At 41.1% G+C, this 27,452-nt stretch overlaps 3 protein-coding genes across 3 annotated transcripts; 2 read left to right on the top strand and 1 right to left on the bottom strand.

The window, feature by feature from the left end:
• Positions 1 to 10,296: 10,296 nt before the first annotated feature.
• LOC125206148 (glutathione S-transferase T3-like) lies at positions 10,297 to 10,830 on the top strand. The gene has a single exon (XM_048105441.1). It carries the CDS (start codon positions 10,297 to 10,299, stop codon positions 10,828 to 10,830), a length of 534 nt encoding a protein of 177 aa, XP_047961398.1.
• A 7,116-nt stretch (positions 10,831 to 17,946) lies between these two features.
• On the top strand, positions 17,947 to 18,609 carry LOC125206147. The gene has a single exon (XM_048105440.1). It carries the CDS (start codon positions 17,947 to 17,949, stop codon positions 18,607 to 18,609), a length of 663 nt encoding a protein of 220 aa, XP_047961397.1.
• Positions 18,610 to 22,096: 3,487 nt separating this feature from the next.
• On the bottom strand, positions 22,097 to 22,528 carry LOC125206146. Its single transcript, XM_048105438.1, has one exon. It carries the CDS (start codon positions 22,526 to 22,528, stop codon positions 22,097 to 22,099), a length of 432 nt encoding a protein of 143 aa, XP_047961395.1.
• Positions 22,529 to 27,452: the final 4,924 nt, after the last annotated feature.

The following is a 27,452-nucleotide window of genomic DNA, read 5'->3' as shown; positions in this document are numbered from 1 at the left end:
TAATTGAGTCAAGGAATGCTGTATTCTTTGAGAATGTGTTTCCTTGCAAGAAGCAAGATGATCATTCTAGTGAAAGAACGATGGATGAAACCACTAGTTCTAATTCTCCAAAAGTGACGAGGACAAGTCCCGAGGATGTAGAACCAAGACGTGGTAAAAGAGTTAGAGTTGCTAAGACTTTTGGTCCAGACTTCATAACTTTTATGTTGGATGGTGAACCAAAGTCACTATCAGAAGCATTGTCTGGCCCAGACGCAGTGTGGTGGCTAGAAGCTATCAACAGTGAAATGGAATCCATTATGCTAAATAACACATGGGTGTTAGTAGACTTGCCGGAAGGCTGTAAGGCCTTAGGATGCAAGTGGATTCTGAAAAAGAAATATAAACCCGATGGTACTGTAGATAAGTACAAAGCTCGCCTAGTGGTGAAAGGCTTCAAGCAGAAAGAAGGGCATGACTTCTTTGATACTTACTCACCTGTTACGAGAATAGCTTCCATCCGGGTGCTTCTTGCGATTGCTGCGTTGCACAATCTTGAGATTCACCAAATGGATGTGAAAACTGCGTTTCTGAATGGTGATTTGGAAGAAGAGATATACATGGAGCAACCTGAAGGGTTTGTTGTGCCCGGGCAAGAACGCAAGGTATGCAAATTGGTAAAGTCTCTTTATGGATTGAAGCAAGCGCCGTTGCAATGGCACTTGAAGTTTGACAATGTGATGTTGACAAATGGATTCACTATCAACGAGTGTGATAAGTGTGTTTACATTAAGAACACAGATAACGGGTTTGTTATTGTGTGTCTTTATGTTGATGATATGTTGATAATGGGCAGCAATAGTGCCATTATTAACGAGACAAAAAACATGTTGAAAAGAAATTTCGATATGAAAGATATGGGTCTAGCTGATGTGATTCTCGGAATCAAAATTTTGAGGACTAATGAGGGAATTGCCTTAACGCAATCTCATTATGTTGAGAAAATGCTTAAGAAATTCAACTCGTTTGATTGTAAGCCAGCAAAGACTCCTTTGGAGCTCAATGTCCATCTAAGCAAGAATATGGGTGAGCCTGTTGCTCAAGAAGAGTATGCAAAGGTTATAGGAAGTTTGATGTTTATCACAAACTGTACTAGACCAGATCTTGCTTGTACGGTGAACAAGTTGAGCCGATTCACGAGCAATCCAAGCAAGGAACATTGGAAAGCTCTGTGCAGAATTTTGAGATACTTGAAGTATACTATTGACTTTGGATTGCACTACACAAGATATCCCCAAGTACTTGAAGGGTACTGTGACGCAAATTGGATCTCTGATTCAAAAGACTCATTTTCGACGAGTGGGTATGTGTTCACTGTGGGGGGTGGTGCTGTTTCGTGGAAGTCAACGAAACAGACGTGTATTGCTCGTTCCACCATGGAATCTGAGTTTATCGCTTTGGATAAAGCAGGGGAAGAAGCCGAGTGGCTCAGAAATTTCCTAGAATGTATTCCATGTTGGAAGAAGCCAGTGCCCACAGTAGTGATACACTGTGATAGTAAAGCAGCTATAGGTAGAGCACACAGTGGCTTCTATAATGGTAAGTCTCGACACATTCATCGACGACATAATACCGTAAGGCAGTTGATCACAAGTGGTGTTATCGCAGTTGACTATGTTAAGTCGGTGGATAACATAGCGGATCCATTAACAAAAGGTTTAAACCATGATCAAATGCATAAATTGCTAAAAGGAATGGGACTGAAAACCACATCTTAAAAGATGAGTATAGTGGTAACCCAACCATACGATTGGAGATCCCATGGGATTGGTTCAATGGGAAACAAAGCTATACAAATCTAGTTGTAACACTCAGAAGATATTTATCTTCGCCCATTCTTTAGAAAGCATTGAGTGTTGTAACCTGCACGTGGTAAGAGGCTAAGTCTTTTGACTTTTAATGATTCTTGAAATCTCAAGGAGATGCAGTATGGCAGGATACTCATGAAAGAATCACCTATGTAAGTGAGAAGTGGGGCCGCTTCGTGTGTGTGAGTCACTTACGAATTCCAAAGAGGTGTTCCACGGCCGAAACGGACACAAACGTGAGAACTGATGGAGTTGAGACAATATTGTGTTGATGCTATTGACTAGGCATACACCAAGGAAGAATAGTTCAAGGCATCGCGTCCACTAGCCCGCCGGTATGTCCGATAGTGTTGGCTATGGAAGGTTCAAAACCACAAGTTACCTTTCCAAAGACAATATCGTTTCTCGAGAACTGAGCAAAGAGTCTGCATACATGCATTTGTGTCTGGTGTTGGTTTGAGCTTGCAGCGCTCTAACCAATGTGGGGGATTGTAAGAAAAACGTGAGGAAATTTGGAAAGCTTTAAGCTTTTCATTTTCCAAGTCTCTTGGCCTTTCATATGATGTAACCTCCAATATGGTTATGAGGTGCCTTAATGCCGAGACCTCTCGTGTGGCCACTCCTATCCTATAAATAGGTGTGGATTTGAGAGATGAGAACACACCAACAATCATTCTCTCTTCTCTCTAAGCTCAAGCATTCTAGTTCGCATCTTAGGAGCACTACATTGCTCGGTTCTCGCCTCCAATTCAAGTTCGCCGGAGCCTACGAGTTTGAGGTGCTTCAACTCGGTAGGAGGAAAGTCGTTTCATCTTTGGGGACGTTGCGCCAATCCGTGAGCACTAGCCGGGGCGTATCTCGTCTTGCGGAGAGAGGGTTACCTCGACTCGACTTGAAGAAGACAATAGTTTGCATCTTGTTCTCTTATTGTATTTCTTTTGTTTTATTTACCTTCTAGTTTTTGGTTCTTTTGTAATAGCAAGAGTTGCCCGTGTAAAGGCTACACTATTTCCAACATGTATATTTATGCATGCTTATAGTGTATTATTTTTTCATTCAGTGAAGTATATTGAGCATTCAGTGAACTACAATATATATGCTTACAGTGAAGTATATTGAGCATGCCTTATAGTGTACTGTTTTATTCATTTCAGTGAAGTATATTGAGCATGTAGTGAACTTAGTATATGCTTATAGTGATGTATATTGAGCATGCTTTATAGTGTACTGTTTTTTCATTTCAGTGAAGCATATTGTTCATATAGTGAAGTATATGAGCATAAATTGAAGTATACTCTATATGCCTTTTAGTGATTTTAATATGGCTCACAAGTTTCGAACTTCTATGGCTCACAAGGGAAGTGGAAGTAGGAAGAAATTGAAGAAGGAGTTAGCAATGAAGTTATCAATGAAACCAGGTCGAAAATGTGGAAACTGTCATGAGATTGGACGCCATGATTCGAGGAATTGCAAAAAGGGGAATGAGAAGGCGAATCACTCATTTTTAGTACAATTTTGAGTGATTTTTATTCCAATTACATGTTTTTGTTTATTTATTGTGAGCATATACTTACAATGAAGTTGACATACTATATAGTGCAATAACTCTTGTGTACAGTGATATAAAACTGCTCTATAGTGAAGCAAATATGCTCTGCAGTGAAGTAAATTAATAGTCAACATAATATTGAATTTAATTGAAACGGATGAGCTTTATATTGAACTAAATGACACATACTATGGACTATATCAGTTTCATACAAATGGTCATGAACGCTTGAAGTTTACAATCATTTTTCCACATCTATCTCCATGTTGTTGCTACATTCTTCATAATGCTTTGATGTTGTTGCCAAGTTATTCAGTGACTCATGGTTTATTTCCGACAACATTAATGCGCTGCAATACTTTGCTCTTAACCTTTGGAGTATTTCCTTGCTGCTTTCTTTAGGCAATACATTTTCAATCTTGTTCCCGCTCACCATAGTAACAATCATCATATACTTCACTCTAAGGTCTATACACTTCACTGAATTCAGAAAAGACAAAACACTATAAGACATGCATTATATATTCACTACAAAGGTAAAACACTTCACTCTTAGCATTTATTAGTTCACTTGAAGCTCTATACACTATAAGCATGGATCACAAACACTTCACTCTAAGCATAGAATACTTCACTCTAAGCACATTTTACTTCACTGAAATGAAAAAACAGTGCACTATAAGAATGGATCACAAACACTTCACTCTATGCATGGAATACTTCACTATAAGCATGGAATACTTCACTCTAAGCATATTTTACTTCACTAAAATGATAAAATAGTGCATTATAAGCATGCATCACAAATACTTCACTCTAACCATGGAATGCTTTACTCTAAGCACATTTTACTTCATCAAAGTGATAAAACAGATCACTAATAACATGCATGACAAACACTTCACTATAACAATGAAATACTTCACTCTAAGCACATTTTACGTCACTGAATTGATAAAATAGTGTACTATAAGCATGGATTACAAACACATCACTTTAAACATAGAATACTTCACTCTAAGCACATTTTACTTCACTGAAATGAAAAAATAGTGCAATATAAGAATGGATCACAAACACTTCACCCTATGCATGGAATATTTCACTCTAAGCACATTTACCTCACTGAGATGATAAAATAGTGCACGTAAGCATGCATCACAAACACTTCACTCTAACCATGGAATACTTCACTCTAAGCACATTTTACTTCACCAAAGTGATAAAACAGATCACTAATAACATGCATCACAAACACTTCACTCTAACAATGAAATAATTCACTATAAGCACATTTACTTCACTGAAATGATAAAATAGTGCACTATAAGAATGAATCACAAACACTTCACTATATGCATGGAATACTTCACTCTAAGCACATTTTACTTCATAAAATAGTACACTATAAGCATGCATCACAAACACTTCACTCTAAACACATTTTACTTTATAAAATAGTACACTATAAGCATGCATCACAAACACTTCACTCTAAGCACATTTTACTTCACTAAAGTGATAAAACAGATCACTAATAACATGCATCACAAACACTTCACTCTGACCATGGAATACATCACTCTAAGCATATTTTACTTCACTAAAATGATATAACATATCACTATAAGCACGAATCACAAACACTTCACTTTAAGCATGGAATACTTCACTCTAAGCACATTTTACTTCATTAAGATGAAAAAATAGTGCACTATAAGCATGGATCACAAACACTTCAATCTAACCGTAGAATACTTCACTATAAGCATCGTATACTTCATGATAAATTGCATATACATCACAATAAACAACATATTCATCACTATAACCATAATTTACTTAACTCAAAGGCCAAGATAGTGAGTGTAAGACCAAAACTGTACAATCACTATGAGCACAATAGTTTAGTTCACTATAATCATAACATGACTCTATGTAGAGTTAATATACTTTACTCATATGTCAAGACAGTACACTTATGTTTCTACATTCTAGTTCATTGTAAACTGAAATGAATAGGCATAATGCGACTCCATTGTTAACTGACTACATCACTATAAGCATAATATGACTCCATCGTTAAAGTGAAATGCAATGAAAATCGGTTAAATGAATCATTCCTCAAATAAACAAGTCAAAGAACTTACGTTTATGAATTGAAGGCAATAGGTATGTTGAATCCAAGGCGACAACGAAATGAGCAACCAATGGAAGCGACGACAGAGTGAATCAATGTTTATGAGTGAGAATTGGTGGAGAATTCGAGCAGAAGAGGAGAACCGGTAGAGAATCGATGAAGAATTCGAGCGGAAGGGGAGAATCGGTGGATAATCGATGGAGAATTTGAGTAGAAGAAATGAAGGGCTGAAGAAAAATTATCCAAATGAGAGAAATTCATGTTTTACCCAGCTTTATTTGTTAAATGACTATTTTACCCCCACCTACTTATAGTGAACCAATTCTTGTTTATAGTGAAGTAATTTTCTGGATCAAATTTGAAATCCTAAGCAGAATTTCAGCCATTGATTTCTTAATCTTGTGGTTGAAATTTGTTCTGTAGTTATATATTTAAGGTGTACTTGCCCTATATCACTACTCATATTTCTAATATGTAGGTGTACGAAAAGAAGTCAAATAAATAAAACAAATCAAAACAAATCGCAACAACTATGAAAAATAAATCAAATGAAAATCCTAACATTTATGATAATAGATGATAAAATACAGCTAAATAATAATATAAATATTATCAACTCAATTCCGCAATTAAATAAAAGTATAAGTCTCTTATCAGTTTTCACACGGTTGAGACACATTTTGCCTTCGAAAGGTGGAAGTAAAAAAAATACTCCCTCCGTCCAAAAATAATATAGACCACATTTACCATTTTTGGCCCCGTCGACAAAAAATAAAGCACATTCATTTATGGAAAGTTTTCAACAAATAATAACCATTAACACTACTTCTCACTTACCTTTTCTCCTTCTCTCTTACATTTTTTCCCTTCTATCTTACTTTACCAATTCTACATTAAAACCCGTGTCATACACCAATTGCTCTACTTTCTGTGGACGGAGGGAGTAATTTTTTTGGTCTCTTGTTAAAAATTTGATCATTGTTTGCGATCAAACTTGCATCGCTTGGTTGAGCAAAATCAGACAAAAGCTTTTTGTGGGGAATTTTGGGAATGACTCCACCGAGTTATAGAGAAACCGTCTTGAATATGTCGCTCTCTGTTAAGAGAATTCCTCCCTCAACAGTTAGGAGACGCCGAGTGGGTCGTCGCCGAGATAAACCAAAGGCAGTCGCGGGCTCTCCCTGTCGATCACGCCGTGTACTTTAGTTTGACAAGAAAGAAAAATATGCAAACAATGGAAAAGTAGGTTATTTCATTCAATGATCGTAAAATAACGCTATCTTCCTCTTTATAATAAGGCCGCTAGGGTTTATTCGACCTACTATTTAGGAAAGAATCAACAAAGAAAACCTGAAAAATGAGCTTATGATTTCGCTCGACCCAAAAGGTAAAATAAGTTCGGCCCAAAACAAAATAACATTCAATAATTAAATAAACTTAAACTAACTAATAAGTCGTCTAGTAGGAGACGTAGTATCCATACTTACTTATCCGGCTTCTTCGCCGCTTTCTTCGGCCTTGTGCTCTTCGCCTTTCCTTCTACTTCTACTCCTACTCCGTGTGAGCTGCTGGCGTCGAACACTAACTGCTCCGGCTCCGCTGTTGCTGACTCCGCAGACGGCGTTGGTGTTGGCTCCGGCTGAGTTGTAGAGATTTTACTCGTATCAACTCCATCCTCGTTAAGCACATCCTTGTCCCCAAGGATTAAGTGTGGAAAACGGCGTTGTATCACTTCCATCGGTTCCCATGTCGGATGCGCACCGTCGTCATCGTCCCAATACAGTAGACCCTCGGTCACTGTCACCCCATCCTTCAAAACTTCTCGCGCCACTGACTTTCTCTAGCAAAGAACGTCGGAAACTCAGCCACCTCGCTGATCCTACTGTCAACAAAAGGCTTTACAAGGCTGACGTAAAAAACATCATGTATTCGACTCCCTTCCGGCAACTATAGCCTATAAGCCACCGGACCAATTCTCTCCACCACTTCGAATGGCCCACCGAATTTTGTTGACAGAGGACACGCCACCGAATGTTGCCGGCTGCAATTTAAGCAGCACGCGATCGCCTACGGCGAACTCAACGTGGCACATGTGCTTGTTCACAGAACTACGCATGCGTTGCTGGGCTCGCTCCAAATTCAGCATAATGCCACAATAAGGTCACCATTGAAGAACGATGGCTGCCACGTTAAGAGGGTAATCTGCGGCAGGCGGAGTTGATATTAAAGGGGAGGGGAATCTTTTTCGTACAGTTCATGAAACGGCAACGTGCCGAGACCCTCATGATGAAAACAATTATGGGCTAACTCTTCCCAAAGGAGAAAATTTGACCATTGTGCCGCCAGTCTACCACAAACAATCTCAAATACTACTCAAGCCCTCTGTCACAAACCTCCATTTGGCCATCGGATTGAGGTTGGTAAGCGGTTGTAAAGTGCACTTTGTTGAAAACGTGTTAATATAAGAGGCTTTTGGCCTTTCATGTGGCTAAGTCCTTTGGCCTTTCATGTTCTTGTAACCTCCATTGTGTTAATTTTGTGGTTTATGGTGGTTAATTCCATGACCTTCGTATTCCGATTGTTGTGGCAGACTGGCGGCACAATTCGGATAGGGACTCGATATTCCGCTGCCACAAAGATCCGCCTGTCGTGATACACTAACCCATTGTGAATAGTGAACGTCTTCAGGGCTGATTTTTTGCACAACTCAGTCAGTTCTGACAACATCTTGGTATAAGTTCTGTCATTGCCGATTCTGGAACTGGGTCCTCGACATCAACATCACGGCGTGATAAAGCGTCGGCCACCCTATTTTGATGCCCCCCGTCTTATACTCGATTCGAAACTTATATCCCATCAATTTTCGGGCGTACAACTGTTGATACGGGGTCTGAATCACTTGTTGCAGTAATTCCTTCCGGCTCCATTGATCACTGCGAATCACAAACTCTCGTCCCAACAAATACTTTCTCCACTTTTGGACTGCCTCCACCATCGCATATAGTTCTTTATGGTAAGTAAGAGGGTGATTGTCCTGCAAAAGTATCGCCACAACACCGTTTCCATGAAAAACGTTTTCGCAAAGTCCAGTAAGCACAAAACGGGGGTTGTTGTCATTGTCGTCGTCAAAGCCGCAAAATTTTTGTCCGCGTCGGGTGACCAACAACAGGAGTCCTTCTTAAGAGATCTGTAAGGGGGCAACAATCATCGCGTATCCACTATGAAGCGTCTGTAATACCCCGTGAGGCCCAACAACCCACTCAGCGTCTTGTCTGTCGACGGACCAGCCATACCACCGTCACCTCGATCTTCCCCGGGTCTGTTTTTAATTTGCCTTCTGTGATGAAATGTCCAAAATAATCAACTGTTGAGCAAAGAAAAGAACATTTCGACAATTTAATAAAGAAATGTTGAGATCGCAGGATAGATAAAACCTCCACAAGGTGGCGACCGTGATCGTCGATCGTCGGGCTTTAAATCAAAATATTATCGAAGGAAACGATCACTGACTTTCTGAGTAGAGGTCGTAAAATATCATTCATGGCCACCTGAAACGTCGATGGGGCGTTCGTGAAGCCAAACGACATCACCAAAAATTCAAAATGTCCATCATGTGTGCGGAAAGTTGTCATGAACACATCATCCACGTGGTCATCCCCAACTCATCAAAAAATTCGTCGGTTGTAGGGATTGGAAATTGGTCGGGTAGCGTGGTAGTTGATGCAAAAGCAGAACGACCCATTCTTCTTTCGGATAAGCACAACCGGGGACGAGAAATGGCTCTGGCTTGGCCTAATGATGCCCGTGTCCAGCATTTCATGCACCTAGCGCGCAATCTCGTTCTTCTGAAAGTAAGGATACCGGTGAGGGCGAACATTCACTGGCTTTGATCCTGGCATCAAATGATTCCGATGATCGAATGGTTGGGTGAGTGGCATTCTAGAGGGAACTCGAAAAACAGCACTGTAAGCCATCAAGGCCGCCAGGACTTCTAGTGGGAGGTCCTACGAAAAAGACAGATCCTCAGGAGACGGTTCATCCGCTGCGGGGACTGGCACAATCTCAAACAAATCCGCGCTGCCCTTCAAGGAGAGGATCAAAGCAAATTCAATGGTGCCAGCGTTGTAGTCGCTAGTCACGCGGTGAAGGGGGTGTAGCCATGCCATTCCCAATATCACATCCGGGCCATGTATAGGTAAAATGTGGAGGCCAACTTAAAACTTATGGCCTTGGACGACCAATCCCGTCTGAACACTGATGAAAGAGCATAGAATTGACTTGCCATTCCCCACATACACTCTAAACGGATGAACTGCCTTGAGTGGCAATTGTAACTTCTAAAAGATCCGTGGGTGTAATAAATCTTGCAAACTGCCTATGTCCACCAAGATTAACACCTCTACCACACCGATTGACCCCTTCAGCTAAATCGAATCGGAACATTGGCGCCCCTCTAGAGCATATTTATGTGATAAATCAGTATATAAATCACCGTTAAAACTATGCATGAAACGAGCCTTATCAACCGGTAAGAGATGGTGACTTCTACCCCCAGTACTCACGGATCTACAACTATTTCAGTCACAGATCCGAGCTTCAGCACAGAAGAGTATGAAGTGGATGAAATGCACCCATGACCTCCAAAAGAGAAGGAGAAGGGGAAGGGGAAGGAGAAGGCGAAAGCTAAGGGGAAGGTCGCAGAGCCGTCGGCGAATGCTCCAAAGGGTAGGAGATCGTGAACATTTTATACTCCAGCTAACATGCTTGCTCTGGCGAGGTGTTGGGTCGATATCGGCGAGGATCCGATTGTAGGTAACAACCAACGGAAGATTGGCTTCTGGACCCGCATCGTGCAACGATACAATCAGGATGGAGTGAAGCTTGACGGGGCACCGTCTCACAAGGCGCTGGAGCTTCGCAAGCATTTTGAGTGTGTAATGTTTCACATCGGTATGTTTCATGGCATATACGAGAACAACTTCCGAATGATGACGAACAATATGAGCTACGAAGATGTGCGTGATTTGTCACAAGCCCAATTCACGAGTACCGTTAGCAGCGTCGGGTTCCAACATTGGGAAGCCTACCTGAAACTGAAGGATCAAATCAAATTTCGGGCGGGAATTGAGGCAGCAGTGGCACCAGGCTCGGGGAGGATGAGGCTTGTTGGATCCCAGAGTTTGAGCAGCAACGGTCCGGTGCCAACCGACTTCACAGAGTCGGTTGAGGTAGTTCACCCTATTGCTCGGCGCCCAATGGGAGTGAAAGCGGCGAAGGGGAAGAGGAAGTCTTAGGGAGCGCCTCCAAGTTGACCGGTGGGGACCAGGAGGGTGGGTGGTGTCAGAATTGCCGGCTACGCTCAGCTGCATAAGTTCTACAAGCTATATCGAGAAGAACCGGATGATCGTGTGAAGACGGACATCTGGAAAACTAAACTATCAGTAGGATGAAGAAATAGTTGGGTTTGCATTCCGACGACGACGATGACGCTTGACTCGTATCTGTATTTTTCATCGATGATCATTTCTAGGTGTTTTTTTGTGTATTTTTGTTTGTTATTTTCTTTTTTTTAAATGTAGGGTTTTTTTCATCTCGTTGTATTCTATTTCCAATCTTGCAATACAACGAGGATTTACGTATTAATATGTTTTTGCATTTAGATTTATTTAATTTGATAACATATTAAATATAGAAGTGCTACAAAATTAAAATAAAATAATGATGATGTGGAAATGAAATGGAAATGGAAGGGCCCTATAGGAGGGTCCTTCCATTGCGGAAAGATAAGCCCTTTCAAAAATGATGATGTGGAAATAATAATAAAAAGGGACTCTGTGGGAGGGCCCAACCATTGCTAATGCTCTTAGAAAAAAACCCATTTCTCTTTATTTTCTATCTACTTTATTTTCTCTTTATTTCTCTATTTTTTTTCTATCCCATACTTTACTCTCTCTACTTTAAATTTTTAATATCAAAATTCCTTAAATTTCATGCTCAAAAGAAGTGCTTCGTTTATCTTGGAACGGAGGAAGTATATATATGGGATCCACATTCCACTATATTCAATGCACTTTTATTATATTTCTTTAACTCATGCCTAAACTAAATAAAACTTCTATCGTGGGACGGAGGGAATATTTGATTGTTTGAGAAAAGGAATTGGGAATTTTATGCGCAGTGAGACTTAAATGGCTAAACTGAAAAACTCAAGAAACCTCGTAAAGTATTGAAAAGTTCATTGTCACTTACACCCTTCGGAATTACTACAAATATATCACACTACATTGTATCGAATATAATTCCAATTAAGTGTTTGAAAAATAATACAACGTACAAAAGTTAAATTACAAAATCTAGAAACATTCCAAAATAACTCAATTATTAAATGACACATTCATACATAGAACTTAGAGATAAGGAGCCTCAAATTATAATACTAGCAAGAAATATTGCATATGAATTCACAAAGAGATTGACACATCCAGAGCATCTTAAAGGGGAGAGGTAAATAGAGAGGTAGAGTCTTATAATTATCATATATGTCTTTTTTCTTTAAAAATCATTCTCCAATGGAAAAGGTATTTACCTTTTATATACCTTATCCCCTTGGAGATGCTCTCGTAAAGTTAATTAGGAAAAATGACAAACTACATGATACCACAGCTTGTAGTAGCTACTATGGCTGCAACGCTTATTGCAGCACTTCCAACGGAAACTGCTGTATCCATTGCTTTAAAAGATTTAGAAATTTTATCCTGAAATTATTTATGAAAGTGCAGGTTTTCAGTGTTTTGTTAAAATAAGGATGTATCCAACTGATCTGGATGAAAATCCCAACCTAGCTGAGTCGTTGGCACAACAACCGGAACCTGGTATCAATAAAATTTCTCAACCCACTCTACTGGCTAGTATAGTGGATGGAGGTAAGGGTCGAATCCCACAGAGATGGACACGTTTAGGATCATTTGTAGTGATAGTCTGGAAGGTTTTGGTTAGCTACCACGCTTGGGTTGAGACTCTCCTAGACAGAAATTAAAAGTGGTACTCTACTGAGTGGTGGAAATTGATCGACATGTAGTTGTGTACGTGAGAATAGGGGACAAGGTGTCTCAGAGACATGTGGATAGTAAAACAGTTAAGGTAATAGGAATAACAGAGAATATGTGGTGGTTGGGTGGCTACTCTGACATGACTGGAGGGTACAAACTAAAAAGTAAAGGACAAAAGCAAAAAGTAACAAAAAAGTAAAAGTGATCCTAGAAAAAGTGGATTGTGATGTTTTCTTCTTCAACAAGTATGCACAGAAATTGGATGAATACAAGCTCCATGGATGAACTCAGATTTACAGCTTCAAACGTAAGATCATAAATTAAAAACTTAAACTCGAAGATTAACAGCTAATAATTCCAGATTACTCCTACTGACTAACATGCAAGGTGGCAACAGTAATGCAGAATGAAAAACTCATGCACGAAACCTTAAACCGAAATGAAGAAACTTGAAATTCCAGTTGACAAACCCAGATCTAGCCTACTCAAACAAAGACATGCTTAAACACTCAGAAGATAAACGCGATAACTAGATCTAACTTACCTAGGCAAAATGAAGCAGATTCAAACCAAAAAGAGATGCGTAAAACAAACTTCATTACTAAAGAAAACGTTTGGATCTTAACAAAAAAATACTTCAAAAGATAACAAGATTTAAGTTTGCAACAAATCCAACGAAGAAAGCAAGTAAAGATTAAACTAAGAAAGCGATTAAAGATTATTTTTGCCAATCCGGGCAATGAAACTGCTACTACTACGAGATGAACTGGCTGGAACAGTGGATGATAACTCTCCAGTGGACGTCTAGAGCTTCAGGTGACCATGGCTGTGGCGAGGAACGAGAAGAATGTGGACAATGCTGAAGGAACTGATCTTCCGAGAGAAAATTCTAACTAAGTGTAGTGGCCAAACTCCTTCTCTCTCTCAAAGTGGCTTCTTTTATTGGGAGGCTCGCCCTTGCTTTTAGGGTAGACTTCCTTCGTGAAATGACTCTTTTGCCCCTTGTTTATGGTTGATCATCCTTGCAATCCTTCTACTCTATCTCGAGCCTTCTCTCTGGCATGCATCCTGGTCAGTATTACACCCTTCTAGCGCTCTTTTCACCTGAGTTATCCGAACTGTCTCCTACTGACTTGGACCCTTTTATCCTACATACTTAAGCAACTTCTTTGCGGATAATACATGTAAATCAAGACATACTGACCAGTAACCAAGTCTTAGAATACGACTTATCAAACTGCTCACACTTACCACATGCTTGTCCTCAAGCGTGAAGAACAAACAAAAAGAAATAAGTCGATTCTAGCCTGGTTACTCCCCCTGGCCGACCCTACCTAAACTAGACACAAGACTCTAGACTTGGACGCAAAGAAAAACAAATAATCGACGCACACACATGAACACATAAAAAAAACTTTTAAAAAACTGAACGGGCTATATTTTCAACCATCCCTCCCCTTGGGATCAGGTACAATCCTGCCTTAGGTAGCCTTGAACTTCCGCCACTCCCCTTTTCCTTCCAAATCAGTATATTCGCTCGTCAAGATAACCCAACTCTTGGCCAAACACTAGATTCACTCAGTCACTCATTCCTCACCAGGGATGTTAGGACTGTTTTTCTCTCAATGCTGAACCACAGATGCTTCAGACTTAGATCTCATGCGCAGCTCCTGAAGGTCTTTAAGGCTTTTAACGGGGCTATTGGGTTGTAGTGTTTGGGGTGGATGTTCCTAAGGCTCTAAGGTTCAAAAACTAACTACTTTATTTTGATGTGGGGGAACTGTGTGCATTTGGGCTTCTGGCTAGTGCTTCTTTTCGGTTGGACAATTTCTGATATTGGCCTCCAACTGGTCACTGGCTTCCTTGTGGCTTCGCCACCCTTATTCCTTCTTTCTTCTTCTCTCTTTTTTTGTGGTCAAGTGTTTACGACCTTTTTCTTCGATATCTTCATGTGGCTTTGCCACCCTTATTCCTTTTTTTTTTGGACCTGAAATTTTTCCGGGTCGATTTCCTCCTTTCCTCTTGACTTCCTTTCTTCAGTTGGTCCTTCTCGCCTGTCCTCCTAGCCAGTTGCCTTCTTGCCTTATGCCTTGCACACACACAGTCCCAGTGGCTAGTGGGTTATTTCAGGGTGTAGATCAGGTTAGAAAATGAGGTTCTAAGGGATAGGTTTTTTTTTTTTTTTCTTTTTTTCCTCAGGGTAGTGGTTTCCTACTGCCTTCAGGATTTGCTACACGCGGTCACCTTGCCCTGGACATTGTGACAACCATTCTTCTTTTTATAGTTTTTAGTGGAAAGTAGTTCCACTTTAGGCTTCTAACTCACCATTTAAGAGGGCTTTCGTGTCTGGCCAAAAAGATGGGTTTTTCCCTCATACTTGCATCATCTATACTGACTAGGAGCTACTGGGGGGGGGTGGTTTCTGTTTTCCAGCATGCCTTATTTCCCTCAATTCCCCTCACCGTCAGTTAGAGGCAGTTGAGTTTTAAGCCCATTTATAAAAACACACACATATACACATCCTAGACCTAAACAAATCCTAAAAACACTATCACATGCAGCTGACCCGAATAACACATATATACATGTCATACTGGACATTTGCTCCCCCCCTCTCTCTTCACAAGTGTCTGCCCTCAGATACGAGCTGTGAAGTGAAAAACGAGAATGGCTAGTATGACAGACACACGTTCACATCAACATAATACTTACTATATCTAAAACCTTCTCACACTTAGACTATGCAATGAGCTAAGTGGGAGAGTTTTAGAGACACACTTAAACAAAACATAACAAAATATGACCAAACATAACACATATATACATAAAATTTTCACACTTAGACTATGCAGCTAAGTGTGAATTAACATGCATATGACAGAAACACTTAAACATAAACACATGTGCCAAACTAGCAAACCCTTAACTTCTCACACTTAGACTATTATATAGGTTAAGTGTTGTGAACGGGGTTTGCACATATAAACAACACATATTTAATCCTACCTACAACAAGCAAAAGAAAAAAAAATAGAAATAAAATAAAAACTTAAAATTAAAAAGAAAACTAACTGGTCGGCAGGGTTCCTGGTCGAACGGTCCTCCTGCTCCTCCTTGGGGCAGGGCTCTGTGCAGGTGATTCCTCGGGTTCCTCCTCTGCAGGTTCTGTTTGGTTTTCTTCTGACTCCTCCGGTCCATCACTTTCCTCCTTCTCTGGTTCAGTTGGTTCACCATCCTGGCCTCCATGGCCACTCGTTCTAGCTCCGGTATTCTCCCCTCCTCTTGCTAGCTCCTTGAGCACATTTTCCATCACACTTGTTAGTCGCACCATCTATGCCCGCGCTTGCCTGTTCTCCTTTGCTAACCCAGCTACTGCCTTCTCCAGATTGGCTTGCCTCTGCCCTTGTGGTTGTTCGTTCTACCCAACTTGCCCCTCTTGGCCTTGTTGTGCCCTCCCACCTGGAACTTCTCCCATTGGGTAGAATTGAGGGACTCCTGGTTATGGCAGAGGGACGAGTTCCTGGCTGGGTGGATAGCTTTCAAGAGGCATTGGTAGGTTGTCCAGTATCCCAAGTGCAGTCTTCTTCCGCGCCTTGCGCACCACACCATATACAACTCTGTTATTGATTTTCTGGCGGCCGAATTAGTCTGGCCCAAGAGGTTGTAGCCCAGATACACTTGTAACAATCGGAATATCGGATTGTTGAAGTGGATTGATCTGGATACAGTGGAAGCGAACTGGCCAGCAGAGGGATGGGTCATCTCTTCCCAGGCTTCTTGGGGGTTGAAATCCCCGTGCCTCCTCGGTATTCTTCTTTCTCGCTTCTCCATTCTGGGCCTATAGCCTCTTCTAGGAATATACTATCCCCGTATCTTTATTAATTAGTTAGTTTTGAGTTATCATATCTTTCCCATATTTGATTAAATATTACTACCTCCGCCAAGGTAGTTGGGGAATTTGTAAAAGTTTAAAGTAGAGAGAGGAAAGTAAGAGAGATTAAAAGAGAGTAAAGTAAGAGAAGAAATAAAGTTTTACTAAAAAAAAATTACTCAACTACCTTGGGCGGAGGGAGTATTAGATTATATTCTTGTAACCCCACAAATTATAAATATGTGTAGAGTATTCTATATCATGCAATCAATCAAGATCACAATTATATTTTTGTTTTATCGTTCTTTCCTTTCACGAGAGGTTGTCTTCGCTCTTAACCCAAACCCTAGTCTAGCCTCCACTTGCTCGATGGAATACATCCGCGCACCTTGATAACGAGGTACCAGCCCGAAGGCTCTTTCATGATTATTTTTCCGAGCAACCACATTTAGGAGCAGAATATTTCCTTGGGAAAAACTTACTCATATGCATTACAGATACGTCCACCATACGACCACTCCCTACCGGGCAAACGACTGATTTGTTCGATGAGTACTTGCGCATTGCGGAATCCACTGGTCAAGAATGTTTGATAAAATCCGCTCACCCTTCAGTGCAGAATATCACCGGACCCCAACTACCGTTGATTGTCGATTTTTGGTTCGTCTTCACGAATCAATGCACAGCTTTCCCAGGATGCTTGACAATGTTCACTGCATGCATTTGCAGTGGAAGAATTGTCCCACGGTTTGGAGGGGGTCGTACACAAGTGGTCATAAAGGAATCATCCGACGATCGTGCTATTTGCCTTGATGAGAGGGGCAGCCCTCAGACCTTCGTCTCGGAGTTTATTAGGAGCGAAGGGGTTTGGGATGAGCCCAAACTTTAGTAGCTTAATGGACAGGCTGGCCTCCCTCAGCATATCATTGCGAGGATACGGGACACCCCAATCATCACGGGGAAGCCGGATATCCCAAGATGGACGTTATCCAGGCTCGGCGATTTCTCGGTTTCCTCCACCTGGGATACTATTCGTTCACAGAGGCCGACCATTCCTAGTCTTGACGATATTTTGAAAGGCCAGACTCTCATCTTCCATCGCCATATTTGTTTGGAGATTACTATCGAACCGTATCCCAGTTGATACCAAGCTCCAATGGCGCAAGATTGATTTGGTGTCTAAGTGCCTCTGCTGCCCCTTTAGGCCCGGTACGGAGTCCCTCCAACACTTCTTCATCCAAGGCAGCGGGGCCTCTAGAGTATGGAGAGAGTTGGATAGCTGGTTCGAGGGCCCCTCCCCACCGCTTCGTGTCAATGACACTATTCCAGATAGGCTCGAAGTGTGGTCCCTCAGAACCCAACAAACAAGTAAGAAACACCTCAGTCGGCTTATGCCATATCTCATGTTTTGGTTTATCTAGGCTGAGCGAAATAGGAGTCGTCATCAAGAGACACAGTCCAAGCCGTTCAACACGATTTGGAAAGTACAAATGTATGTCCGAAACAACATCGCCAATGGAAATCTTAAGGCAAAGCATTGGAAGCATGTCAAGCTTGGTGTGTGTAGACCAAGTCTGGCTGAAGGAAGGATGCCCATACCGCGTGCTATGGCAGTGAAATGGAACCCTCCGGAACATCCGTGGCTTAAACTTAATACGGACGGTGCTTTTTCAGAATCCACGGGGAGAGCCGGGGGTAGAGGTATTATCCGAGATCACTCGGGGAGATTGATCGCAGCCTTCACTGCTCCGCTTGACGCACATTCAACCTTGGAAGCCGAACTATTGGCCATGCATCACGGTTTGTTGTTGGCCAGGGAGTTTGCCCAACCTATTTGGGTCGAATCGGATGCTGCCCAAGCAATTAGCCTTGCCAAAGGTTCAGGATGGGGGCCAGCCCACTCCCGTCGAGCCATGGCCCACCTGGCCTTGCATAGAAGATATGGAGACTTCCGCATTTCCTTCACCCTCCGAGAGGGGAATAAAGCCGCCGATCTTCTGGCCAAAATGGGCTTGGAAATTGAGGAACAGACAAGATTTAACAACCAAACAACCCCAAGATTGCTCAAAGCCATTTTGAGAATGCAAGAGATGGGAATACCAAACATTCGTGTGTGCGATGAGGATCTCGTCGTGGATTCGATTCCCCGTTGATTGACACTTGGAGATTGTTCCTTAGCGATCGCCTTAGAGTAGGTAGGTGTCGAGCCAACAATGGCTTGTCCCCCGCATACTCTTGTGGTGGTAGTGCTATTGCTTTTGATTTTGCCTTCGTAGCTTTGTTTATCCTTGAAGGACCTTTCTGGTTGTTTTTCGTGTAGATTCCGATACGCCACTTTTGGGCATGGCCAAGTATTGTACCAATTTGTGATCTGATATGTAGGGATGAGGGACCCATGAACCCACCACCGCTTGGTGTTTGAAAAAAAAAATCCGACGATTGTGCTAGAGACATCCGCCGACTATCTTCTATGAATTTGACATGCGTATTCCGAGGTCCCCGTGTTGGAACATGTATACTAAAAAACATTTTTCGAGTTTATTATAAATTTGATAAATTGCTTGTATATAGTAAACTCTTCTTGTTAATGAGAGTAATAAATATTTTCTTCATGTTGTATTATACTTTAATGGGCATTGACCGTTTAAATTATATTCTATTAAAATGCCGGAAAGTAAAATTAGTCTTAGTCTTCTACATTGAAGGTTGTGGATCAGGTCATGTGACTCAGTCAGAACCTTGTAGAAGTAAAACTTTTTCATAATCTAGATAGGCTTTGGCTACCTATCGCGAAAGGTTGCAGTGTCCATCCGAAAGTCTTCTTTACCTTGAGAATGACTAGAGACACTAAAGTATAGACACCTCTTTATTGCTATCTACTGAAAGATGATGTCTTGCAAATTTAATATTCCTTAATCATTGTAATAATATAGGACATAGGTTATTAATCATGCGCTGTTTTGGCTTATCCGTATGTGCGGGTTTTTCGCAACCTAATATTCCTTATATCTTGGGTAGTACTCCCTCCGTCCGTGAAATGTTGTCCAATTTTTCCATTTCGGTCCGTCCATGAAATATTGTCCACTTTTCTTTTTTTCCTTTTTTGGTAAATAGACCCCACTTTCCACTAACTCATTACACTCACATTCTATAATGTGGGGCCTACATTCCACTAACTTTTTCCACTCACTTTTCTTCATATTTTTTTAAAACCCGTGCCGAGTCAAACATGGACAATGTTTCGCGGACGAAGGTAGTAGTAATTAATAAATAGTACGGTGTCAGTATTATTATTTCATTGAATCGTGTGTTTTAGCGGTTTGACTATATTCCCAAGAGGTGTCCAAGAAAAGTTCTATTATTCAGAAACCCGGCCGATTTGGATATAATCCAAGAATAATTGTAAAGCAAAGTATAATATTTTAATATACATCTCGTACAAGACAAACTCTTGGAAATAAAATATTAATCAATTTTAAAGTCCATAGCAGACTACAAATTAATTAATGGATATAAAAAGTCTTAAACAGTGGAAATAATATTTTAAAGAGGTTAACCCGGATTGCTTGTAATCACGGATTGGATGGAGGTCAATATTTTTTCTATAGTGGAAGAAGAAATATTCCATTGGCCTTATATTAAATTATTAGTTATAATTTAATTAGTAAATAAAAAGGTCCAAATAGGGAGGTCAAATCCAAGCCCCATAGATCCATAACCTAGCCCATCACAAACTCTATAAACTGGGTTTTAATTTGCAATTTTCGTTGTGCAAACCTCAACACCCCAGGTAAAACAACTATATTAACGTTCTCAACCAATCCGACATTTTCAATGAGCTTCTTAATGGTAGTGCACCGGCGATAACCTTCAATGCTATTGGTCGTCAGTACAACATGGGGTACTATCTTGCCGATGGTATTTAACCAAGTTGGCTAACATTCGTGAAGACTGCATGTCACAAGACCCCAAACGGGTCATTTTCACACAGAAGTAGGAGGCGGCTCCAAAAGATGTTGAACGAGCTCCCGAAATGACTTGGTTTGTGCACAACCTCACCGATATAATATATGCATGTGTTATCATACACACTATGGTAGTTGAACATGAAGGACCGGAAGCCGAATATTGGTTCGATAATGAGAATCCCGGAAACTCCACTGTCAATAGTTCGCCACGCCGTGGTGTGCCGTGTGCCGCCTCAAATATGTGAGAAAATACAAATTCATGCAAGGACACACGATTAGATGGCCCACACCAAACTTCAGGAAGATTTAGTCGAGCACATGTGCACTCAATTTGGCAACCATTGGGATTTAAATTATGTAATTATAGGATTTGGCAACTATGTTCAACTTCAAATAAATTCAAATTTTAGGATTTTAATTATGTAATTTTTTATTTTTTATTAAAAAAATAAATACTATTTTTAAAAATAGTATTGCGTCTCAATTTTAATTATAGTAGTATTTGTCTAGAAAGAAATTAAATTTGAATTGAAATAGTGGGACCTATGAATAATTAAGAGATGAGTTGGTTAGGAGATGGAGGGTAGCAAGTGCTATCTCTTGATGAAGAGATGGAGTAAAAAGTGGCGTGAGGCCTATAAATAGTGGATGAATTGAAGATAGAATGAAGATAGAGTTGTGGATGTCCTTATCGTAACATATATTGTTATATATTTTGACAAGTGAAATGATTTCTCACCCTATTTAAATATGTAGAACTATTTACCTTCCTTTCCTTAAGGTTGACAGTAAGATTAGGATCGACACATTTGTCCACGTCATCGTCTTCTTCTTCCTCTTCCTCCTCCTTCTTCTCATCGCTTTCTTCTTCCTCTTCCTCCTCCTCCGCTCCAACCTCCTCCTCCTCCTCATCTTCCTCTGCCCCTCCTCCTTCTCTTCATCCTTACCTTCAGCTTCCTCCACTCCGTTATTAAGAAAAATACATTTAAAAGCACAAATTATTATGTTAATAACTTAATAGAATGACTTAAAATAAGGGCAAAGAAATTAGTGAGTATGTAGAGACTCTAAGATGTATTAAACATATAAAACTAATGTACTCCTTCCGTCCTTAAAAAATTGACAAACTTGTAAATGACACAAGTTTAATGTGCATTTGGTAAAACAAGAGAGAGATGGAAAAAAATAAGAAAGAGTGAGGGAAAAGGTAGTGGAAGTAGTGTTAATGGATTGTAAGGTACATAATAAAATGACGTGTAAGGTTAATATGTTATTAAAAACTTATCATATTTAGACTTGGTCTAATTTTGGGAGACGTTCAAAATGGTAAAAGTCTATTTTCTTAGGACGGAGAGAGTAGTATATAAAAGTAGAATTTAGTGAACTTTCCGTAACAAATATATTACTACATCTGTTATTTAAAAATCGAAACTCTTTCTATTTTTGTTTATCCTAATTAAAAACGTTCTATTTGTTCTTTCTCTAATAAGGTGAGAATATCCACAAACCATATTTAAATCACTTTTACATTCTATTTAACTCTTAATTTATTAATTATACATTAAAATAAGTATTATTTTAAAAGTTTCTATATTTAAAAGATGTATATGTATGAGAGTTACCTGTTTGAGATCAAACTCATCCGATTGCTGATTAGTGATCTGTGATTTCATCAAGATTTGATTGAGCAGCTTAAGCATGGACCTCTGTCAACGAACTTGTTGGAGGGATGACGGTGTTTGAAGCTCCCTCGGCCGTAGCAGTCGCAACATAGGTAGTAAGAGACGTTGGCTTGACATTGCAAGCACGAGAAATACGAATCTAAGAGAAGAGATTTGCAAGCTCTGCACCTTGGAACCGAGACTTTTTCCATGTAATAAAGAGCTAAGACTTCGTCGAAATCGAGGGTTGCACTGCAGTTAGCGTCGAGCTCCTCGAAGAAGTCGTTGTCGGTGAAGGAGGAGGAGTTCATCATGTACTCACGCTGGCAAATTTTTCCATCGTCGTTTGTGTCGAGTGATCGGAAAAATTTTTGAGCTAGGTTTTTCTCGGTTCCAGCTGCTCCATTGTAGTATGCCCTTGCAACTTTTCTAACTTCATCCATCTTTTTTTTTCTCTATTTTAAAATTTTTGTATCTCTCTCTCTATATAATAAGTACTCCATGTTAGTCATGTGGGATCAACTTATTCATGATCAGCTGTGTGACTTAGTAAAGGCTTGATACAACGAGGATTGGAAAGAAGCTACAAGTTTTGATATAAATGCTGAGAATTAAATTAGTGATAAGTGGTATCTGTATTTCGTACCAACTTGCCATTTGATGGTTTTTTATTGAATGGAAAGTAGAACAAGTCAAGGGTGGGGAACTCATGCATCCCCTATCGAGACCGTTTGATTTTTTAAAATAATCACAAATTCAACTGGCTAGGAAATACACTAGGCCAACTAGTGAACTTGGTATGATTCATAAATCATAGCCTTACTTTGAGACTTAATGGACCGTATTCAATTTAATGGTGTCTTGGGCTTTCTTGTGTTCAGCCCAATGACTTATTAATTCGAGGCCCAAGTGTTTGGCCCTGTTGGTGGGTGCCTTACTTACTAGAGCCGCTGGATTGCTGCCACGTCGCAACTCCACGCGGATCGCCTTGCTACACCGTTGGATATGGGGTGTGTTTGTTGTGGGAGAGATAACTAGAGTGTCTCTCTAGTTTTCCCTCTTAATTCGACATTTTGACATTCTCTCTCTTCAGCTCTCTCTCTCTCTGTCAATTCTAGGGTTTCTCCTTCCTTCGTCTTCGATCTTCTCTTCGAGTGTTTCTCTGAGCCTTTTGGAGTGTTTCCACCGGTGAAATCACTAGCAGGGGCTACCTATTCGGTTCCTTTGCAAAGTCCAGTGCGAGATCTAACTTGGGTGTTGGATTCGCAAAGCTGGAGGCGATTTCACTGTGTTCTTGTGAGGATCTATGAGTTCGTGAGTTCTAGAGACTCTCTCTCTGTGTAAAGGAGGTTGTGCGTGTTGAGACGGTGACGTTGGTAGCAATCAGTGAGTGTGCAGGTTTCCTATTGGTGATAGGTTGAAGTCCAGATTGGTCGAAGATCATGGATTAGCTAGGGTTCCAATTAGGGTTTACAATCTGTAATAGATAGATAGTTAGTTCTTCTTCTTGATTGCTTGTATTTGGTTTGTAACTTCTGAGAATATCCATCTCAGAGCTCAATCAATAAAAAAGGTCCCGGTAATTAGTGAATCCCGAGTGATCAAGTTTGGAATTAAAAGACACAAGACCACGCCTTATACCCCTCAGCAAAATGGAGTTGCTGAAAAGATGAACAAAACCCTTTTGGAAAAAGTTAGGTGTCTTTTTTTCTAAAAGTAGTCTTTCTAAAAAATTTTGGGGTGAAGCCCTTCTTCTGACTTCAGCATACCTAGTGAATAGGTCACCCTCAGTCCCTTTAAAGGGTAAATGTCCTGAGGCTATATTCACTGGGAGAAAAGTCTCTTTATCTCATTTTAAAGTTTTTTGTTGTAGTGCTTTTATTCACACAAACTGATAAGCTGGATCTTATTTCCAAGAAAGGGGTGTTTCTTGGATACCCAGACACTCTCAGTGAGGTGGAGTTCACTGACACTCTCACTGAGGTGGAGTCATCTAATGATGCTCTAAGTGTGGAACAGTTCTGGAATACAAATCCCATAACCCCTGATCCTGACCCTGAACCTGAACCTGAGCCTGAGCCTAAGCTTGAGCCCCCAAATGAGATTCTTCATGATGACCAAGTATTTGAGCCTCAACATGGACCTAATAACCCTGTTCCAGATTTGAGGGATTACCTCCTGACTAGAGATAGAGGCAGAAGGAATCCTAATCCTCCTGTTAGGTACTTAGGTCTTGTGAATTTGATTACCCTTGCATTTAATGTGCATGAATCTAATGGGGATGAACCTCAGTCTTATAAGCAGGCTCTAAATTCTAATTTCTGTGACCTGTTGCATAAATCCATGGAAGATGAAATGCTATATCTTAAAGTGAATTGTACCTGGTTATTTATTCCTCTACCTGCTGGTGCTTCTGTCGTTGATTGCAGATGGTTGTTCAAATTGAAAAATGAGGTTGATGGCCTAAAGTACAAGATCAAAGGGTTTACTCAACAAGAGGGGGTAGATTATACTAAGATATTTGCTCCTGTTGTGAAATTTACTACTGTTATACTTATGCTTGCCAAAGGGTTTACTACTGTGGCCAAAGGGTTTATGACTTTGATTGGGAGTTGAAACAAATGGATGTCAAAAACTGCTTTGTTGCATGGTGATTTAGATAAACCTATCTATATGAAGCAACCTGAGGGTTTTGTGGATCCTATGTACCCCAATCATGTTTGCTTGTTGAAGAAAGCGTTGTATGGTTTAAAGCAGTCCCCTAGACAATGGAATATGCCTTAAGTCTATTAAGCATGTGCAACCTGCTTTATGTGATATTTTTGAAATGAAGGATCTTGGTGATGCTCAAAAGATTTTGGGTATCAAAAGATTTTTGGTGAAATGAAAGGAGTCTGTCCTTGTGCTTCACCAAGAACCATATGTGCATAAGATCCTGCAAAATTTTAACATGTCTGCTGCTAAAATTGCTACTGTGCCTTTAGCTGCTCATTTTTTGTTGAGTAAAGATTTGTGTCCAAAGTCTGATGTTGATATTGCTGCCATGAAAAAGGTGCCTTATGCCAATGCTAGGTTCTGTGATGTATTTGATGGTTAGTATTAGGCCTGATATTGCTTATGTTGTGTCTTGCTTGAGTATGGTCGGTGCTTGAGTATGTATTTGATGCTTGAGTATGGTCGGTGTATATGTCTAATCCTGGACCTGTGCACTGGGAGGCTTTGAAATGGCTTCTTAGATATCTGAAACATACTGCGGTCGGTGTTTTTCTAAGTGTGATGATGGTGTTGAGCTATGTGGCTTTGTTGATTCTAACTATGCTAATGACAAGAACAAGAGAAAGTCCACTACTTCTTATGTGTTTACTGTGTGTAGGTCTTGTGTTAGTTGGAAATCTCAATTGCAACACATAGCTGCCATCTCTACTACTGAGTCAGAATATATAGTCATCACAGAGGCTATGAAGGAGGCTATTTGGTTAAAGGGAGTTCTCTCTGAACTTAAATTCTTGAAAGATACACATCAAGAGAAAGCCTCAGTGGTAACTAAACCCAAGCCAGTAAAGAGGAGGCTAGTGTTGAAAAACGACCCCAAGGCAGAAAGGCAGAAACCCCAAAGAGTGTCACAGAGATGCTTAGGAAAGTGGAAGTCCAACAAGGCAGGAGCAAACACAGCAGCAGATGCAGTGGAGGTTTCGAGTGAAGACGAGAAGACTACTCCTACAAAACCTGGGGAGGAGCCCTCGAAAGCTAGCCAGGAGGACACCCAAATGGCAACATGGACAGTATCATCAACGCCGACTGACCAGAAGGAGAATACTGGCAAGGTGGCTGAGGGTCTGGACCTCGCATCAGAGTCACTAGGTCGGGAGGAGGCAGCAAGAAGTGATACTAGTACCCGCGTGGTGACCGAGCCTACCACCCAGGAGGACGTTTCAACATAAGCCGACGAAGAAGCAGAGGCAATGGAAATCGAAGAAACCAAGTACATCCAAGAAAGGAAGAGAAAGGGGAAAGCCCCTGTCAAGAAGAAACAAGTCATGAAGAAACAACGCACTACCAATGCCAGCATAGTGATCAGAGAGCCGGAAGAGAGAGGGAGATCAAGCGGCAGGGACTACACTTCCAGCGAGGAGTCTGACTCGGAGAGTGATATCTCTCTAGAAGGGGAAGAATACCATGAGCAGCAGCTCCCCTACAACCACCAGGAACTAATCCACCCTCCAGTCGAGAGGATCGTGTACCGTCGATGGAGGGTAGAGCTCACTGATGAGCTTATGGAGGACTGAAGCACTACGACACCAAAAAGCTTCAAGACGCATTTGACGACAAGGAAGAAAGTAGCAAGCAGGTCAAATGCGGAAAGGTACTCCACATACCCTCTTTGGATGAGTTATCTGTTCGTGATTCCTTCCTGGCCAGTATAGAAGCATTGGGTTTTGAATGGCTGTTAGAGATTAGGGACCCGGAGATATCTGTGAGATTAGCAAAGGAGTTCTTCACCACGTTTAGGTTCCAAGTCACTACGGACCTAGACGAGGTGTCAATTTCCTTTAGGATATTCGGTGGAGAAGCTGTCCATGAGTCTGATAGTGTGGACTGTGCGACCGGGTATGTGTAGCACTGGAGGAGGCTATAGGACCAGACTTGGAGAAGCCGTGAGAGGGGGGTACCGAGGAGACACATAGAATTTGAGCCCCAGGAAGCCTAGGAGGAGCTAACCCACCCCGATGCTGGCCGGTTCGCTTCCACTAAATCCAGATCCACCCACTTCAACAATTCCATGCTGAGATTGGTGCAACTCTACTTAGGCTATAACCTGCTGGGGCAGAGTAATTCAGCTGCCAGAACGTCCATGACCGAATTGTACTTGGTATGGTGCGCTAATCGTGGCAGAAAACTGCATTTGGGATTTTGGACAGCCTACCAATGCCACCTGATAGCCACCTACCCAGCCAGAAACTTGTCCCTCTGCCACATACTAGGAGCCTTTGTGCGCACCTGTCTGGTATGGTGCGCTAATCGTACTTGTACTTGTACTTGGTATACCTGTCTGGTATGGTACGCTAATTGTACTTGGTATGGTGCGCTAATCGTGGCAGAAGACCTATCTCCGATGTACATGGTCGACGCTCCTGGCCTGTTTGATATACCCTTCTTCGTCCGCACCAACTTGGTATACTACAGAGAAGGAGTACCCCAGTTCTACCCAATGGGAGAAGTCCCTGGGGGAAGGGCACAACAAGGCCAGGAGGGGCAACCTGGGCAGATCGACCAAGCGCAAAGGCTGAGGCAAGCAAATCTGGAGAGGGCAGTAACTGAGCTGGCTGAGGAGAATAGACAATCACGGGCAGAGATGGTGAAGCTGAC

This window comes from Salvia hispanica, chromosome 2 (genome assembly GCF_023119035.1).
Source record: "Salvia hispanica cultivar TCC Black 2014 chromosome 2, UniMelb_Shisp_WGS_1.0, whole genome shotgun sequence".
Taxonomy (NCBI): Eukaryota; Viridiplantae; Streptophyta; class Magnoliopsida; order Lamiales; family Lamiaceae; genus Salvia; species Salvia hispanica.
This window is presented reverse-complemented; position numbering and strand designations above follow the sequence as displayed.

Excerpts from the sequence above, each read along its gene's own strand:
- LOC125206148 (XM_048105441.1), top strand. The coding sequence starts at position 10,297 with ATGCTTGCTCTGGCGAGGTGTTGGGTCGATATCGGCGAGGATCCGATT.
- LOC125206147 (XM_048105440.1), top strand. The coding sequence starts at position 17,947 with ATGTATGTCCGAAACAACATCGCCAATGGAAATCTTAAGGCAAAGCAT.
- LOC125206146 (XM_048105438.1), bottom strand. The coding sequence starts at position 22,528 with ATGGATGAAGTTAGAAAAGTTGCAAGGGCATACTACAATGGAGCAGCT.